This window comes from Schistocerca serialis, chromosome 11, assembly GCF_023864345.2.
Source record: "Schistocerca serialis cubense isolate TAMUIC-IGC-003099 chromosome 11, iqSchSeri2.2, whole genome shotgun sequence".
Taxonomy (NCBI): Eukaryota; Metazoa; Arthropoda; class Insecta; order Orthoptera; family Acrididae; genus Schistocerca; species Schistocerca serialis.
The window spans coordinates 48,375,081-48,395,596 of NC_064648.1; the positions used below are offsets into that span (position 1 = coordinate 48,375,081).

General features: G+C 43.0%; 1 protein-coding gene across 1 annotated transcript in view; it reads left to right on the forward strand.

Annotated features, from left to right (window-relative positions):
* The window catches only part of LOC126427112 (zinc finger protein 726-like), a 122,951-nt gene that overhangs the window by 67,134 nt on the left and 35,301 nt on the right, over positions 1 to 20,516 (forward strand). The window contains 1 exon segment of the mRNA XM_050089334.1: positions 20,451 to 20,488. Coding sequence (XP_049945291.1) covers positions 20,451 to 20,488 — 38 coding nt within the window.

Sequence of the window (20,516 nt, forward strand, 5' to 3'; positions counted from 1 at the left end):
AAAAATGCACTAAGAGGCATTGAGCGGAAAATACTACGCAAAATCTATGGGCCAATAAGGGAGGAAGAAGGCTGGAGAATATGCTACAATCCCGAATTACAAGAGTTAATACAAGCCAGAGACATAATAAAATTTGTGAAATCACAGTGAATACGATGGCTAGGACACTTGGAGATAATGGCAGAGGATAGGATTCCGAAGAAAATGATGAAAGGTATGATCCATTCAGTCAGACAAAAAGGGAGACCTAGAAGAAGATGGATCTACAAAGTAATAATGGATATCACCAAATGGGAGTCTGGTGGTGGAAAAGAGCAGCAAATAACCAAGAAGTGTGGAGGAAGATTGTTGAAGGAGCCAAGGCTCACAAAGGGCTGTAATGCTACTACAGAAGAAAAATATAAAAATTTCCAGTGTTTGATTTAAAATTCCTGACGGGCTTAAAAGGGATTTAACATTCCTGACAGGCTTAAAAGGGGCCATATATTCAATGCTGTGGGAAACCTCTCTCTTATCTGGCAACACTGGATTCAACTGGCAGCAGTAGTGCACTTATGCGATGAACACGAGTTGTGGGGCTTCACGAGCTTACTAACTCGCTCCCCCTCCTGCCCTGCCATCACAGATCCAGAACACTGTCTAGCTTATGATGTGTCACTGCAGTTTACAGTGCCAGTGAACTTGAACTAGTGATTTGTGTTATCGGAAGCAGAAGAGTATTTTTTAGTACTTTCCTAGTGGAAAAAAATGAGGTTTCATATGATGTGGGCTATAAATTGAAGGTAATATCATAAGCAGAACAATATGGAAACAGAGCAGCTGAGTGGCATTTTGGTCCTCCTCCACCAGATAGAGCCATTCGTCATTGGCTTGCTAGTAAAGGAGGACTGAAAAAAAGAAGACTACATGTGCAAATTGAGCACTGAATGCAAATGCTCAAAACTACACTGGGGTCAAAAATTAAAGCAGCAAATCACAACTTCCTTGTCCTGTGTTTAATTCACAATACAATCCTACAAATTGTCAACCAGATGACCGTACAGTCACATTCTGCATGGAAGATGGCATTCCTGCCATATGACAACTATACCAATGTTGTCGGGGCCCCTATGAAACGAGATAGTGTTAGTTGAGTAGCCCCACACCCACAAATGCCATGTACACAGCCACATACAGTGCAGTATGACACGGAGAATATGCCTACCAGACTCAGCAGTGGAGGGCCATAGAAAGAAAGGAAGCAGGACAGTCAAAAATGGATATGGCCTGATAGCTTAGTGTGAATCATTTGGTTGTTTCTTGGATGTGGCGACAATTCATAGAGACAGAAGCTGTATCCCAAAGTCCAGGGCAGGGCTGACCATGTGTCACTTCAGATGAGAGGACTGTTATTTGGCTGTAAGCTCACAACAGACCGCCTTATTACTGCACAGCAAATGGCATGTGAGCTGCTGCATCTGCTGGGTGTGTTGTATCAAGGCAAACTGTGTGCAGATGGCTTTGACAGAGTGACCTTTGTCAGAGACCAGCTGTATGTGTACCTTTGACACATCTTTACAGAAGGCAATGTCTAGAATGAGCAGGCACCTTGCTTGTCACTCAGGACAGGCTGTCCTGTCTTGTGTTTGAATGGTGGACCCCGTGCTGCATTCTGCAATGTCACTGTGGGTGTCACAGGCATGTGGCATAGGCTGTGTTAGTGGTACAAGAATCATGTAGTATACAAACCGCTGAGTACTTCCACGCTCCAGACTGTTTGTTAAGGGTTTAAGGCATGCGTTATAAATACTTCTGTGATGGCAACTGGGGAAAAGCTTCCATCTAGCAAGTTGCAGGATTGGCTGTTGCTATACTATGCCCAGCTGGCTCAGCTTTGCAAAGCAAGTAGGCCATGATTTGCTTTGTAATTCATAACACTCTTCTGCAGATGGCTCTGTTTCAACTCACTTCTGCTCTGGCATATTTTTTGACCATTTATGGTCAATATGCTACATTGGCCTCCTTCTTATCAAGACTCTGTCGCTCGGGTTGACCAAACCATACTACCCATTACACCAGAGCTACTGGCGACCAGTATTTCCAGCCTTATTTTGCCTCTTAAATATCATTCTACAAATTAGTTACCGTAACTCTTTCGCGGAATGTTATACATTTCCTTAGGTCCCCTTGTCCTACACCTGAACTCAACCACCATGGAACTTACTTCATTACTATGCTTCTTGCACAGTTTTTTCCAACTCTGTACTCCGCACTTAAAAGCAAAAATAAAGCGATTATTCTTCATACTATATCACTGTGCATTCTGCTGCTTTTATGCTTGGGTTATCCAACCCAGTGTAATCTGAACTATGGCTGGGTCCGAACTCAGCCGTGTTCTTTGTTTTTTATGTTCCAAAAGAACACCAGGCTCAGCAGAACAAGTGCCACTGCAGTAGTTGGTATGACAATAGACGGTGTTGTCTCATTCTGATGCTGATTTTCACAATATGAATTTACATGCTGCAATAAGGTTTCCAGGGAGACTGGTCCCTCCTGCTGGTTCTGCAGTGAGTTTATAGATTACATTAATTCTGGACCTACAGTTTGATTCAAGCGGATTAGATTTGTGGTAGGTGGTATTTCCATGGGCTCCAAATGCAGCTGGGAAATACTCAAGTGAGTTATCCGTGAAATCATGGCAGACAGGCAGAACTAGGCCCCATTATGTTGCATGCTGTTCCATTTAATAAGAAAGCATTCACCTTCCATTCTAGTCTCTTTGCTGATGTACCCATCTGCTTCTTGAAACAATTAGCTGGTACTACCATCTTGACAAAGCTAGAGTACAACCATTGTGCCTTGACCTGCTGAAAGTACAGTTCTGGCTTGACCATTTCTTTATTGCATTCCTTTTCCTCTAACAGTTTCACTGTACAGGAATCCTGCCCCACTCATATTACCATACCCAGACAGATGGTGATTTTTTCTCAGTGCCATTTTTGTCATGTTGCTGCCTCCATTTCTACTTGTCTTCCTTTGTCTTTTGCAGTTAATAACAGTTGCTGAGATTTTACTCTTACAAATTTCCCCACTACTTCCCTCTTGGAGAGTTACGTACAGATTATGTAGCACTCATGATGTGCTTGTTTCCCTGCTACTGTTACAGAAATGTAAATGTAAACTTTTCTTCCACCAGTTCTCTCACTGATGGTGTGTCTACTCCAAATTAATGGGCAAGTCTTTGTGGTCAGGTTCCAAAACCAGCATCAACTTTGGTGTTAGTTTCTTCTATACTTTCCTTGGACCCTTATATACTGACCTTGTAACAAATTTACTCCTAGCTGAAATGCTGCCTTCTACAGACTGCAATCATTTTATCATTACTACTTTCTTATCTAAGACTTCTACTTGGGTTTTAGTTCCCTGATATTTTGAGTAATATGTAATACTGCTACTCTTCTGCTTCAGCTATCTGCATTGCCATGCTTTTACTCAGTTTCATGCATAAGTTCAACGTCAAATTCGCTTAGTCTTGCTGCCCATCATGTCAACCTATTGGGAAGGATTCTTTCACCACAACCACCATTTTAATGCCACACGATCTGTTATTACTCTAAATGTATTACCATAACAGATAAAATTTGAAATATGTTAGCCTATAAATAAGGTTAACATCTCATTCTCCATTGTGGGATAATTTCATTCTGCAGAATTCCGCTGCCTTGAGCATAAGCTACTGGATGTTCTACACATTCCACCTCTTCTGATAAGACACAGCCTGGTGTATTGTTTTATGCATCACATAATAAAACAAATTCTCTATTAAAATCTGGAAATGCCACAATTGGACTGTTTTAGTTAAGTACCAAAGTCATGAACCATGTAGGATGGATCTGGCGCAAGGTGTGGTTCAGCCAAAATAGTTTCCTGTCCAATTAAATTTGTGATGCTTGAAGAAGGTTTGGAATGCAAACTAATTATATGGTCTGACCACCATGTTGGGCAGAACAATAACTGAAGAGTTTTAGCATTTCATTTCTGTCTGGTCAACTGAAAGTACTGTGGAGAACCACATAAAAAGTTTCTATGTTCGAGTCGTAGTTTCCTACCTTGTGACAGGAACTTTGCAATGATCGAGGAAAAAGTGTCAAAATTTATGGCTCCTTTAGAATGGAAGCATGTCAGTGCTTAGGCCTGTGTAGAACATTCAAAACTGACTTCAGGAGGTGATGGAAGACTTAAAGGGCATAGGATCCATTGAGCTGGTTCACAAAACGCCACCAGCTTTGAAAATTACTGGTGTGCTCTGGTTGAAGTTATGCAGTGACGATCCTTGAGGCATAAGCATACTTCATCCATGTGAAAGACATTTTACTTAGAAACATGGTGGTGAACGTGAAGTAAAGAAATTCTGATGCCTTGCGGTTTTTGGTTGCTCCACAATGGGGTACTGAAACTTGTAAGGAGAAGAAAAGCGATCTGTTGGACGTGACGAAATACATGGAATCAAAATACAGGCATTTTATGAAAACATGCAGTGTGCCAACTGAGTGTAATGTATCAGATTTGGGTCTCAACTTGATAACAAGCTCATGTTCTATAACTTTTTAAGACCAAGGTAATCAGTTTACAATAAATACTAGTTTGTATCTTGTTATAAATTTCTTATTTAAAACTTTCAGATTCTAGGCAATCTTATCATTACAGTAGAGAAAGTGTGATCTGCTGTAATGCTGTATATCAGTTGCTATACATGGTCTTTCCATTTTAATAGTTATTTATTTTCTAAAACCTATCCTGAGCGCAATTTTAAAAAGCACAACCAACTATTTTCAACAGTCTGCATCTGCAAACAATACATATCTGCTATAATATTATTAATGGTTTTTGTCGATTTCCTAAAAACTCCAAAATGTGCTATACAGCATTATTCATGCACATGCTTCATTTTGCTATGATTATGTGCATCTATCACAGCTAATTGAATATTTTGGCCTTGTGTTTGTTATCTTCAGTTTGTGTGCCAGTAGCATTACTGACTCTGTGAGCTGACTCCTTACTTGAGAAAATTCAGTCAAGATGTATAATATTAATGTTCTAGAATTGGTCCTATGATGTGTTTTCAGGCTGGTGAACAAAGCTGATGGTGGAATGTACCTCTACAGTCCCATCCATAGGTCAGGCCCATTCAGCACTGAGTATATACCCTGATAACACCACCAGCTGTCTACTGTAGATTTTGTCAGTCAACAACATCTACCCCCCAGGGGGTCCACAACTCCTTTGTGGACACGTGCGTAGCGAGCACGGGACCCCGAGCTAATGTGGCCCTCCTTCCTTTCCAGGCTGCATACCTTCCCTTCCCTTTCCGCATCCTTCCCTGTCCCCCATCTTCGCCCCCCCCCCCACTCACCTCCGGCTCTTTCCTTCCCTTTCTCCCCCTCTGGGAGTATGGTTTGTGCCTACGTCCGGAGACGGACGCTCGAAACTGTTCCAAATTCCTTGCTTTGTACACTTGCAAGTCCTCGTCCTTCCTCTGTCCTTCTCTTTTCCTTCCCTCTTCTCTTTGCCCTTTTCTCTGCCGCGGCGTTTCCTTTCCCTTTCTCTTTTTTCCTCCCTGTGCGAGTCTGAAGGCCGACCCACGCACTTCCATGCATAGCCGGTGACGGGGTAACGCGTAATTCCCCGCCCCGGGTAGACAGGTAGGACACGTACGTACCCCCTGGTAACGGCCAGGCCCAGGGAGGGGTGATTACTCGAGCTGATACCTTCCGAAAGTGCCGATTGGTCCCTCCGTCCGTTTGTCGGGAGGTGTGACCTGAGGTGTGAACAATCACCTAAAGCGGGTGTGCCCTCAGTGAGGACCCCCACAAGGGAGGAGCACGCCATCGGAGACGCCGGTAATCATGGGGGATTCTTCCGCAATGGTTTCCTCACCTTCCACTATGTCTGCTCACAAACGTAAGTTCACTGAGTCTCAGCCACAGATGGTTCTTCCATCGTTGCCACAGTTCCTTGTTGTTTCTCGGTCTGATGAAGGTCACGACTTCTCCACGGTCAATCCTTTCATTATTCAGAAAGGTGTCGACGCAATTCCTCGCGTGGAGTCGTTTATACACACTCCCTCGCTGGATTGTCTGACGAAGAAATTCAGCACTACCTGTCTGACCAGGGCGTAACGGCTGTTCATAGGGTTCTGAAACGGGTTGACACGAACATCATTCCAACCCGCACTGTCTCCTTGACATTTGACAAAGTTCAACTCCCATCGAAAACCAAAGCAGGCTATGAGATAATTTCCGTTCGCCCCTACGTCCCAAACCCTACGCGTTGCTATCGATGTCAGCGGTTCAATCACACCAGCCAGTCCTGTTCCAATCCGGCCAAATGTGTTACGTGTGGCAAGGATGCCCATGAGGGTGCTTGTCCACCTCCATCCCCTCGCTGCATCAACTGTATGGGTGACCACGCTGCTTCCTCTCGAGATTGCCCCGTTTTTAAGGACGAAAAGCTCATCCAGGAAATAAGAGTGAAGGAAAAGGTGTCGACCTTCGCTGCTCGAAAATTATTCGCCAGTCGACAGCCCACCGTGCCTCAGACAGGAAAATACAGCACTGTCCTTGCTTCTCCTCGGCCAACAAAGGAGGTGGCCACGCAGACTTGCGACCTCACCTTTAGTACCACAGTTGTCAGATCGGCCAGCGCAAAGATCGCCTGTTCAACCTCACCACTTTCGCCTGCCCACTCTATGGCTCACCCTTCGTCTGGTTCTGCTAATTCTCGAACCCAAAAGTCAGACGCCAAGTCTTCGAAAAAAGAGTATACTCGTGAAGAGTTTTTACGTACCGCAACTTCACAACCATCGGTTCCTCCTTCATCTAAACACCATACTTCCAAGAAGGCTACAAAGAAACACAGTTCCTCTCCTTCTCCGCCAAGGCGTGCCCCATCTTACAGCACCACCTGGCGGAAATCGCCCTCGGCCGTCTTCTGTGTCGCCGAGGCACACTGCTGGTGGCCGGTCAACCGGCCGATCGCTGGTGGCAGGAGCTGCTCCTGACCAACCTATGGATCAGGATCTTCTGCCTTCGACTGAATGCCATTCCATGCTGTCAGTCGCAAGCTCTGAGCAGTCATTGAGTTGACAGCACCCTTGGTCACATTCCTTCATTTTCTGTTCACCCTATGTCCATTATCCGTAGGAATATCCGCGGCATTCGAGCCAATCTGGATGAATTGTTGATCCTCTTACGATCCTACTCGCCGGTCATCTTCTGTCTTCAGGAAACAAAGCTGTGTCCCCATGACCGCTTTGTTCTCCCTCATTTTCAGTCCATCTGATATGACCTCCCCTCTGTTGAAGGCACTCCACCCCATGGAGGACTCATGATTCTTCTCTATGATACTCTCCATTATCACCCAATCCCCTTAAACAGTTCCTTCCAAGCTGTCGCCGTCCGTCTTTCCCTTTCCGGATACACGTTCTCTCTTTGTACGGTATACATTCCATCGTCCACACCAATGGCACGAGCTGATATCCTTCATCTTCTTGGTCAGCTTCCACCCCCCTATTTGCTGGTTGGGGACTTAAATGCCCACCACCCGCTTTGGGGATCTCCACATCCTTGTCCACGTGGCTCACTATTGCTAGAAGTCTTCCACCAAGCGGATCTAGTTTGCCTCAACACTGGGGTCCTCACATTTTTGTCTGCCTCCACAACAAATTTATCTCATTTGGACCTTGCGGTCGGTACTGTTCCGCTAGCTCGGCGCTTCGAATGGTTCGCCCTTGATGATACACACTCGAGTGACCACTTTCCATGTGTTCTTAGACTGCAGCCTCAACTGCCATATATGCGCTCGTGACGCTGGAAGTTTGCCCAAGCCGATTGGACACTTTTTTCGTCTCTAGCGACGTTCGATGACCGTCGCTTTCCCAGCGTCGACGATGAGGTCACACATATTACCGACGTTATTCTTACAGCTGCGAAACGTTCGATACCACGCACCTCCGAATTGCCCCGGCGCCCCCCAGTTCCTTGATGGAACGAGGCATGCCGTGACGCAATACGTGAGCGGCGACGTGCTCTTCGCATTTTTCGTCACCATCCAACTTTGGCCAACTGTATCCGATATAAGCAGCTCCGTGCGCGATGCCGTCGCGTCATCCGCGATAGCAAGAAGGCAAGCTGGAAATTCTTTATTAGCTCATTTAACACCTTCACTCCCTCCTCGGAAGTTTTGAGTCGGCTTCGACGGTTCTCAGGCGTGCCTAGTTTCTCCCCGGTCTCTGGGCTCACTGTCGCGCATGATACCTTAGTGGACCCCGTCGCAATTTCTAACTCATTGGGTCAGCACTTTGCTGAGATTTCGAGCTCTTCAAATTACCCTCCAACGTTTCTTCCGAAGAAACGTGCAGCGGAAGTGCGACATCTTGCTTTCTCCTCTCAAAATCACGAAAGATACAATACTGTTTTCTCCATGCGGGAAATCCAACATGCACTCTCTTCTTCTCGCTCCTCCGCCCCAGGACCGGATGGTATCCATGTCCAAATGTTGCTGCATTTATCAACCCATAGTCTGCGTTACCTCCTTCGCCTTTATAATCGAATTTGGACCGACAGTACTTTTCCCAGACGATGGCGGGAAGCTATTGTCATTCCCGTTCCGAAACCTGGAAAGGACAAACATCTCCCCTCTAGCTATCGCCCCATTTCTCTCACAAGTAGTGTCTGTAAGGTTTTGGAGCGTATGGTGACTTACCGTTTAGCGTGGTGGCTGGAATCCCGCAGTCTTTTAACACATGCCCAATGCGGATTCCGAAAGCATCTTGTTGCTCTCTCCACGTATATCATGAACAATTTTCTCCGGAAACGCCAAATGGTAGCAATATTTTTTGATCGGGAGAGAGCATACGATACCTGTTGGAGGACAGGCATCCTCCGCACACTGTCGTCTTGGGGCTTTCGAGGCCGGCTGCCCCTTTTTCTTCGCGAATTTATGGCAGAGCGCACATTTAGGGTGCTGGTGAACACTACTCTCTCCCGTACTTTCTCCCAAGAAAACGGGGTACCCCAGGGCTCCGTGCTGAGTGTTGTACTGTTTGCCATCGCCATAAATCCAATTATGGATTGTCTCCTTCCTGATGTCTCGGGCTCCCTCTTTGTGGACGATTTTGCGATCTACTACAGCTCTCAACGGACCAGCCTTCTTGAAAGACGTCTTCAAGGATGTCTCGATCGCCTCCACTCGTGGAGCATCGAAACCGGCTTCCGTTTCTCACCCAGTAAGACCGTTTGTGTTAATTTTTGGCGACGTAAGGAGTTTCTTCCGCCCTCCTTACATCTAGGACCTGTCAACCTTCCGTTTTCAGACGTCGCTAAATTCTTGGGTCTTATGTTTGACAGAAAACTGTGCTGGTCCTCCCACATTTCCTATCTTTCGGCTCGCTGTCTGCGTTCCCTTAACACCCTCCTTGTCCTGAAGGGTACCTCCTGGGGAGCGGACCGAGTGGTCCTTCTCCGCCTCTCTCGCGCCTTAGTGCGCTCGAAATTGGATTATGGAAGCATAGTCTACTCCTCTGCTCGGCCGTCTATTCTTCGGCGTCTCGACTCTATCCACCACCGTGGATTACGTTTAGTGTCTGCAGCTTTTCACACCAGCCCTGTGGAAAGCCTTTATGCTGAGACTGCTGAACCTCCGCTGTCCAATCGGCGAGCAGTCCTTCTGAGTCCGTTATGCTAGCCATCTGTCTTCCATGCCTGCTAATCCAGCCCATGACATTTTTTTCGACGCCTCCTTTGATGTAGGGTATGCAGGCTGCTCCTCCTCCCTACTACCCCCGGGAGTCCGCTTCCGTCAACTGCTCCATTCTCTTTCCTTCCGCTTTCCTAAAACCTTCTTGACAACTTGGGGTACAGCACCGCCTTGGCTCTGACCCCGGATCTACTTGCTCCGTGACCTTTGTCAATTTCCCAAGGATGGTACCCCTACACTTGTTTATCGTCGGGCATTTGCTGCTCTATGTGCACAAATGACGGACGCCACATTTATTTACACCGACGGCTCGAAAACATCGTTAGGTGTAGGGAGTGCCTATATTGTTGGCGACACCCCAAATCACTTTCGGCTTCCCGACCAGTGTTCGGTTTATACTGCGGAGCTTTACACTGTTCTCCAGGCTGTCGACTACATCCGCTGCCATCAGCGGATACAGTACGTAATCTGCTCAGATTCTCTCAGCTCTCTCCTCAGTCTCCAAGTTCTTTACCCTGTGCACCCTCTGGTCCACCGGATTCAGGACTGTCTGCGCTTGTTCCACCTGGGGGGCGTCTCGGTGGCGTCCTCTGGCTCCCAGGACACGCTGGTATCTGTGGGAATGAGGCGGCCGATATAGCAGCCAAGGCTGCAGTCTCTCTTCTTCGGCCAACTATTCAGTCGCTTCCCTTCACCGATCTACGGAGCGGTTTATGTCGCCAAGTTGCTCAATTATGGCATGCGCATTGGTCAACACTTACCCATAATAAATTGCGGGAAGTGAAAGCCCTTCCTTGCGCTTGGACCTCTTTCTCCCGAACGCGTCGTCGGGAGGAGGTAATTTTAGCTAGACTCCGGATAGGGCACTGTCTTTTTAGCCATCGACATCTTTTAAGCGGCGATCCTCCCCCACTCTGTCCCCACTGCACTCAGCTGTGGACGGTAAGACACCTTTTAATTGAATGCCCCTATTTTAATCCGTTACGCTCCCGTCTACAGCTATCGCCTGATCTATCATCGATTTTAGCAGATGACACGCGCTCAACCGACCGCGTTCTCCAGTTTATTAGTGCCAGTGAAATGACGTCAGTCATTTGAAGCTTTTTTTGGGACAACCAACCCCTTTCTGTAGTGGATTTTTAAGCATTCCTTCTGCTTTTAGTTTCTCCAATTTTATGACTTTGTTCCCATTGCTGCTGGTTTTAAATTTCGGTTTTTTACTGTTTCCTAAGTCACGGGCTGGGCGCTAATGACCATAGAAGTTTTGCGCCCTAAAACCAAAAACGAAAAAAAGCAACATCTAAAAGTATAAAGTTATTCATATATTTCAATTGTTAATGCATAATTAAACAAGTTACTGAAACAGATGTTAAATGCAGTGGAAAGGAAATAATGAGATGTAAACACAGTGGCAAAGTTAAGCTGAATCCTGTGTGCTGTCAGTCTAAGAGACTAAAATAGAAATGGCCATACTTATAATCAATAACTTGAATTATATAGGTTTACATAAGAAGCTTAAATACTAAATGCAGTGAAATTGTGTGACTAAGAATACTCGGCAGATTCCCCAGTTACATAAGCTACTGTGACATCAGAACTAAAATCTAAGTTTCAACTATGTGTTAATATAAATTGATTAGTGATGCTGTGTGACTGTCCATCAAAGTACAGAAAAAAAGAACTGTCAGTTGTGCAAAGTGAAAGTTCTTCAGTCTCAAAAACATAAATGAATTGAATGTAATGAGATAATGCCAAAATTCTGTCATCCATACAATTTTAGTGTGTTCAAATGGCACAACTGGTTGGCTGCCCAGAGACTTCAGTTCAACTACTGTCAAAACCTATCCAGACTTAGCAGTAACTGTTCATTAGCCCAGACTATGTGAGAAACAAACATATTACCAAAGACTATGAGGCACAGCAGCACGGCTTATTTATAACCTCAAGAAACCGTACCATGCTAGTCATTTTCAAAACATCATGCAAAAGTAAATTAGAATAACAGTGATTGAAAGTACATTGTTTTTATTGAAACTAAACAACTTGAAATAAGCACCTTCCTATGCTGGTCACTTTGAAGCTTACCAAACATTCTTGGATAAATATTACATTAAATATCAGTGAAAACATCATAAACTGCCATCATATGCAGCTGTTAAAATAAGTAAATACAATGAAATATTTCGATACAAACAAGTTTGTCAAATCAGGTGAGATCATAATTTCTTGTTCATATACATTTTGCTTGAGGTTACTATGTAGCACATACCAATTGAAGTGGACCTCTCTTGATCACACTGCATAATACGAGGGCTATCCACAAAGTACATTACGTTTTGGAATTAAAAATAAATAAAGTATTGGAAATTTTTTTATTATATACAGATGAAAGCCACACTTAAATACTACTTTTCTACATAGTTGCCATTTAAATTAAGGCACTTATCGTAGCGATGGACGAGCTTGGAAAGTCCTTTGTCGTAAAATTCTTAGTCACACAATTTCATTGCATTTAGTATTTAAGCTTCTTATGTAAACCTGTATAATTCAAGTTATTGATTATAAGTATGGCCATTTCTATTTTAGTGTCTTACACTGACAGCACACAGCATTCAGCTTAACTTTTCCACTGTGTTCCAATAGATGATTCTATATTGAAACGGATTCAAGCACACCATCTAAATGTTACTAGATTTGCTACAAAAATGACTCAAATGACTCAAATATATGCTTGTAAGCTAGTGCTACAGCATCATAGACTTTACATGTGAACCAAGACCAAAACGTCATATAAAATGCCATAAGAGTGCGAAGAGAGAGTGTTATCATTCCATCACACTATTATACAACATTGAAAGAAAATCATTGTGGAACTAAGCTAAATAGTGAATATGATGGACTTGTGCCAAGTAACAAAATTGTTGCCATGAAAGGTGCTAAAACAGTAACCATAAAAACAAGTGAACATGAAAAATGCACTACACTATTGTTCTTTCATGTTGTGTTGGAGGTACTGAACTAAATCCAGTGATCATTTTCAAGTTTTAAACAATGTCAGAACCTTCTGAAATACTCCCAGGTGTTGTTCACATACATGACAAGGGTTGGATGGTTGAGGCCGGTACAAAATTATGAATTGTGTTGGAGCGAAGGAAAGGCAGTTCATTGAAGAAGAGGTCTCTTCTTGTGCTCGATTACTTGAGTAGTCGTTTGTAAAATTCTGTGAAAGAGAAATTGAGACAGTTAAATACAGAGCTTGCTGTTATTGCTGGAGGACTTACTTCACAATTGCAACTTCTTGATGTCGACACTACACTGAAGAGCCAAACAAGCTGGTACACCTGTGTAATATCATGTAGGACCTCAGTGAGCATGCAGAAGTGTCACGACATGACATGGCATGGATTCAAGTAATGTCTGAAGTAGTGCTGGAGGGGGAATTGACGCCATGAATCTTGCAGGGCTGACCATAAATCCAAGAGAGTACAAGGGAGCGGAGATCTTTTCTGAACAGCACATTGCAAGGCATCCCAGATACGCTTAATAATGTTAATGTTGGGGGAATTAGGATGCTAGCGGAAGTGTTTCTCAGTAGTGTTCGTGGAACCACTCTGTAGCAGTTGTGGATGTGTGGGTTGTTGCATTGTCCTGCTAGAATTGCCCAAGTCTGTTGGAATGCACAATGGACATGAATGGATGCAGCTGATCAGACAGGATGCTTATGTACATGTCACCTGCCAGTCATATCTAGATGTATCAGGGGTCCCATACAACTACAGCACACATCCCACAACACCATTACGGAAGCAACACGAGCTTGAACAGTCCCCTGCTGACAAGCAGGGTCCATGGATTCATGAAGCTGTCTCCATACCTATACACTTCCATCCACTCAATACAATTTGAAATTAGATTTGTCTGACCAGTCAACATGTTTCCAGTCATCAACAGTCCAATGACGGTATTGACAGTTGCAGGTGAGGTGTAATTCTTTGTGTTGTGCAGTCATCAAAGATGCACAAGTGGACCTCTGGCTCCAAAAGCCCATATCAGTGATGTTTTGTTGAATGGTTTGCATGTTAATACTTTTTGATGGCCCAGCATTGAAACCTACAGCAATTTGCAGGATTGCACGTATGTGACATTGTATGATTCTCTTCGGTTGTTGTTGGCGCCATTCTTGCAGTATCTTTTTCTGGCCACAGTGATGTAATAAATTTTTTGTTTTACTGGATTACTGATATTCACTGTACACTTTTGAAATGGTCACATGAGAAGATCCCCACTTCATTGCTACCTCAGAAATGCTATGCCCCATTGCTCATGTTCTGGCTGTAACAACACGTTCAGACTTAATTAAATCTTAATTACCTGCTGTTGTCACAGCAGAAACAGCTGGTTCAGCACTTGTCGTATATAGGTATTGTGGACTGCAGTGTCATATTATCTTTGTTTACATGTCTCTGTCTTTGAATACGATTGCTTAGACCAGTTTCAGTGCCACTTCAGTGTATTTACGGTGTATATGGAAGAGGATTGGAACAAATGGATGATGGATTAAGCCCAACATGAAATCATGACAAAGGGTGTCTTAAAATGATCTACAAACAAATAAGTGTGTTGGTCAATAAAGCTGTTGTGATCTAGGGTGAAAGAAAATATCACAGTTAAATCTTTCACGAAGGATGGCATAAGTAATGCTCTCAGTAGTAGTGAAGACCATCTTACATATAAAGAGGACAATGATGTGGAGGAAAGAGGGAAGTTCAGATATTGAATTTCAGTGATTTTTAAAGGTCGTTTTGGTTTTATAAACTGAGAAATTTTTAGGCTGACTTTGCAATTTATTGATGAAAATGGTAAAAATGTACTTTTCTTAAATATTGCTTGAAAATGAAGGTGCACTTTACAGTCTGTAAAATATGGTAGTTATTTTATTTGAATTCATTTTGATTTGATCTGATGAGCTCACGTAAAACAATGTACTTAAGGATTGTTGCTGCTGTCTAGAGGGTCATCAGGTTGCGTATAGTGATCTGCAGAACAAAACAGTATTTGTACTCTGCCACTGTTTACTATTTGCTCATTTAATCTCACCATGGTTCTAAATACAGTTCTACTACAGTAACACTCGAAAATGTTTGCTAGAATGCATTAGTTTCACTTACATAAACATAAGTGTATAATAGAAAAATCTGCCATGGGTAATTGAAAAATATGAAATTGTAATCTACACTCCTGGAAATTGAAATAAGAACACCGTGAATTCATTGTCCCAGGAAGGGGAAACTTTATTGACACATTCCTGGGGTCAGATACATTACATGATCACACTGACAGAACCACAGGCACATAGACACAGGCAACAGAGCATGCACAATGTCGGAACTAGTACAGTGTATATCCACCTGTCGCAGCAATGCAGGCTGCTATTCTCTCATGGAGACGATCGTAGAGATGCTGGATGCAGTCCTGTGGAATGGCTTGCCATGCCATTTCCACCTGGCGCCTCAGTTGGACCAGCGTTCGTACTGGACGTGCAGACCGCGTGAGACGACGCTTCATCCAGTCCCAAACATGCTCAATGGGGGACAGATCTGGAGATCTTGCTGGCCAGGGTAGTTGACTTACACCTTCTAGAGCACGTTGGGTGGCACGGGATACATGCGGACGTGCATTGTCCTGTTGGAACAGCAAGATCCCTTGCCGGTCTAGGAATGGTAGAACGATGGGTTGGATGACAGTTTTGATGTACCATGCACTATTCAGTGTCCCCTCGACGATCACCAGTGGTGTACGGCCAGTGTAGGAGATCGCTCCCCACACCATGATGCCGGGTGTTGGCCCTGTGTGCCTCGGTCGTATGCAGTCCTGATTGTGGCGCTCACCTGCACGGCGCCAAACACGCATGCGACCATCATTGGCACCAAGGCAGAAGCGACTCTCATCGCTGAAGACGACACGTCTCCATTCGTCCCTCCATTCACGCCTGTCGCGACACCACTGGAGGCGGGCTGCACGATGTTGGGGCATGAGCGGAAGACGGCCTAATGGTGTGCGGGACTGTAGCCCAGCTTCATGGAGACGGTTGCGAATGGTCCTCGCCGATACCCCAGGAGCAACAGTGTCTCTAATTTGCTGGGAAGTGGCGGTGCGGTCCCCTACGGCACTGCGTAGGATCCTACGGTCTTGGCGTGCATTCGTGCATCGCTGCGGTCCAGTCCCAGGTCGACGGGCACGTGCACCTTCCGCCGACCACTGGCGACAACATCGATGTACTGTGGAGACCTCACGCCCCACGTGTTGAGCAATTCGGCGGTACGTCCACCCGGCCTCCCGCATGCCCACTATACGCCCTCGCTCAAAGTCCGTCAACTGCACATACGGTTCACGTCCACGCTGTCGCGGCATGCTACCAGTGTTAAAGACTGCGATGGAGCTCCGTATGCCACGGCAAACTGGCTGACACTGACGGCGGCGGTGCACAAATGCTGCGCAGCTAGCGCCATTCGACGGCCAACACCGCGGTTCCTGGTGTGTCCGCTGTGCCGTGCGTGTGATCATTGCTTGTACAGCCCTCTCGCAGTGTCCGGAGCAAGTATGGTGGATCTGACACACCGGTGTCAATGTGTTCTTTTTTCCATTTCCAGGAGTGTATTTAGTACAAGTCTACATATAGTTTAAATAAGGTTATGTTACAGCAAGAGAGAAGTAATTCTTTTGACTGAAAAGTAATTTGTAGGTCTCACTTTTTAAGAATAAAACTATTTTGGGATCTGAAGAACAAATCACTATTTGGTGCATACCCAGGGTCTTTGATCACAGCTGCACATCAATTTGGCATTGAATCCACAAGCTTTTGTAATTTGTCAATTGGGAGTTCTGACCATAGGTCCAATAAGATACCAGCAAATTGATTCTTGTTCTTCTATCACGAACGCATTAATTCAGTGCATATCAGAGGCATTCAGCTGGATTTAGATCCATGCTTTGGCTTATGCACCCAAAAAGTTTGTTTTCGGTCAGAAAAGAATTGTTTTGAAAATAGACAGAGGTGTGTTTAGAATCATTGACATACTGAAATATCCAATTATTTGACATATTCTTTCTTCTACATGGAATCATATTAGGTTCTAAAATGTGACTGTACTGGAAACATCCCCACCTTAGACCTGTCTTTGGCATTCTAAGTTCGAGTTTTCCTTCCAAACTCTATCCTGTCCCTAATTTTTGAATTTATGAGTGGGTTTATGTCATTTACCATGTAGATCACTTGTTACTACATGACTTTTTACAGTAGACTTGTCAGCATAGTCTATGATGTTGGTTGAGATCATCCCTAATATGGTAAGATGTTTCTCGTGGAGCAGCAGCTGATTGCTTACAAATCTTTCTGTCCTTCTTCCTCACTCTTCTTCAAGCATGACCTGACCTTGGTTTAATGGTTACTGTTATTTCATGTACTGACTGTGTACACTTGTTAGTGGTTGTGATATGCCATATTGTATAGCAGTACTAGACTGCTACCTCCCAATCTTGAAGACATGCAAAACAGTTTGTCTCACATCAAGCAAGTGTTCTGTTTTGGTATGCTTCTATTTCTCTACAAGTAAACAATCACTTAGTGAATGTGTGAGAAATAGTAGTTAATGAATACCATACCATCATGGCAAGTTATGTAATTTTCAGCTAAAGGAATATATACTTACATTGTTGCTGTACCATCTTGTTCGTTCACCAGATACAAAACCACAGCAGCATGAAGCTCTTGATGGAGTGACACTTCCATGTGTTTTTCTTTTGTGACTGCATGCAAGCAGTACTGACAGGATAGCAATGTAACTGCAAAATATTTATGAGCACTGCTGTAGCTTAACAAAATACTCTGAATACTGTTGCCAGCATATTTGCAGAGACTCTTTGACCTCCTTGCTGTAATTTGTTTGCAGTACATACACCATCACTATGCTTTCCTGATAAGGTATTGCAAATGTGGAACAAAAAAAAAATTTTTGTCCTGCTCCAATACAGGCCAGCTAAGGTTTTACATTTCTTTATGCTACTACTTCATATGCACACTTCTTTCTTTCTTCTCTCCTGATGTCCAGTTACTATCTTGTCTTCTTGGAACTATTTTGTTACGGAGAATTTATCAACTCAATTCTGTTTCTGTATTTGGTTTGATTCAATTTCTTGGTTATTTATACAAGTTTCTTATAGGTCTATGTGCACTTCTGTAAGCCAATGAGTTAATTTTTTAAGTTTTTAGTACTGCTGCACAGTTTTTCTTTTTAGTATGGTAAGACTCATTAGCCTTCTTTGCCAAATTTTGTCTCCAGTTATTTTCCTACATATTTATCTATACTTCTGTATTGCTTCTGAATTTAAATGTTTTTGCTGGTTTTCTGTTTCCTGATATCTTTTCTTTTATGGTAATTTTCCCTATCTTTTGTTGATTCTAAAATTAGTATTTGTGAAACAGATGTGTATTCTGGCCAAATGACTGCCTTGCAAGTTGGAGTTTTGGCTACATGACTTCTCCTAGATACATAAATTTGTCTTCCCCTGTTACTCCCATACTTCGTATTTGATTGGGATGTTGCAGTCCTGTTGTTAGTCATTACTGCTTCACTGCTTCTTATCAGAGGAGATGAGTAGTAATGCTTTTCCTACTGTTTCTCTTCCTATCTGTTTTGTGCTTTCTCTACACTGTCAGTATTGCTGGGTTATCTACAAAATTTGAACAGACAATTTTGACATTATCCATTTTCTAAGTAGCATTCAACTTCTGGTGTTAGATTCTGACAACTGCTCCATCTGTTCAGTGTTCACTTGTTCAAGTATGGTCTGAAAGAAGAATGGAGTTAGTCCATTGCCTTGGGTAATGTCTGTTCATACCTCAACTGAGACTGAAGTTCTTTTGATAGGACTCGTGTTGTCTTCCGTATTTCGGATTCTTTAAGAATATTGAATAAAAGCAGTCTTGCTTTATAGTCATAAGGCTTCTAAAATTTTACAAATGTATTCCAATAGTATTTTGCTCCTTTAGTCTTTTGTCACTTTGCCCTTCATAGGACCTTGCTGTCCTAAGCTATCTCTGATATATCTTGCATTTTAGAATTTCTGCTTTTGTTTTCTCCTTGAACTTTTCATGGAATTTCCTTGAATCTTCTGTGAACATAGTTATCAGTTATTCTAGGCCAGGAATCTTCCTTTTATTATTCAGTGGTAATGGTCAATTTCAACAGGTATCTATGTCTAACTCTGAAATTAATCATCTTTTTGGAATTGTGCTTTGCTATTGGCACATAAGCCATCTGATATTCCCAAATCATATTATTGTTGACCTCATATCTTTTTGGTGGCGTATGTGGGGGTAGGGGGATGTTTGCTGCCAACAATTTTGCTAAATGTCTTTTTTTACCATCTTTCCTTTTTTTACATCCACAGTCAGGCAGACGTTTATAAATGAAAAAATTTTCTCCCTGGACTGTTACGGAATGTATTTATTCAAAATTGTTAATTTGGCAGTTGCATGATTCTAAAGTAATAGCTCAGTGTGATATATGAATGCTTTGTAATTCCGTTTGAGACAACACTTTCTTTGTGTTAACCATGTTTACAAATTCCATATTCATTATAAGACAAGTGTCCTTGTCATCTGTATGCCTATACAATAGTAGTACTTCATGTAATAATTTCCATCAAAGTCATGTCATACTGCACATCTTAATTTCCACTCCCCATGCACCAGATGTTACATTTAATGGCTTTGACTTAGTTCATAGTAAGCTCTCACTTGAGAATGGCATAAGTCAAAATTCCAGTTGTGAATAAATACGTTTAGTAACAGTTTAGGCAGAAAATGTTCTCACCTCCATTCTGTACCAGTTTGAGGATAAAAAATTTAATAAAATTGATGATTGTGTACCTCTCATTTACATATTGAATTATTGCAGGGATAGAGTCTTTCTGGAGGTAATGAAAAATTTGGTACCAATTGCAACATAGATTTGCCATTTATGAGTACCAAGCCTAGTCCTGGAGTAGTTTCATGAATTTCTTCCCTGTGTTCTCTGCGAAGAATCTACAGTTCTCCAAACGTAGTATTTCTTCATCTGTGAATGTACTACTTTGTAGTGCCAACTTTAACTTGTCCATTTACAATGCCTGAAAGTATTTAGTTTGCCAATATTTGTTAATGTTTCCATATTTAATGGTCAAAGCCTGTATGTAGTTTTGGATGTGAACTTAAGGTTGGGTTTAGAAGTCACTCCTCACCTCTGCAAGTTGCTCTGGGCTGCCCAGAGCACAAAGGACCAAATGTGTCACTTCCGATGATCGATTCAACTGTCAGAATTCATAATAAGAAAAAGTAAACGTAAATTTCACCCAAGGTGTAAGTGCATGGCAGATTAAAGACGTTTTTGGTCACTTTTCTTTGTGAAGTGTTGGAGGAAGTATGATTACAACTCAATTACTGGCTGGTATTGTTATTTACAGTACTGAAGACAATGGGAGAAAATGAAGAGAGAATATTACTACCATTCTGTTTCAGTAACTGCAACAGTTTATCGTGTCCTCTTTAATGATATTTTCAAGCCTCACTTACAGCATTTTGTGGACCAATCACATGTTGGTGGGTGTTAGTATAATGGTATTTATTTACTGTCTCATCATTTGTAAATCACTTTACATTTCTTGAAATGTTTCAGGTGGAAACCTCAACAAGATACACATATGATAGTGCAAGGTAAGTTTTCATAATTCACTGCAGAACT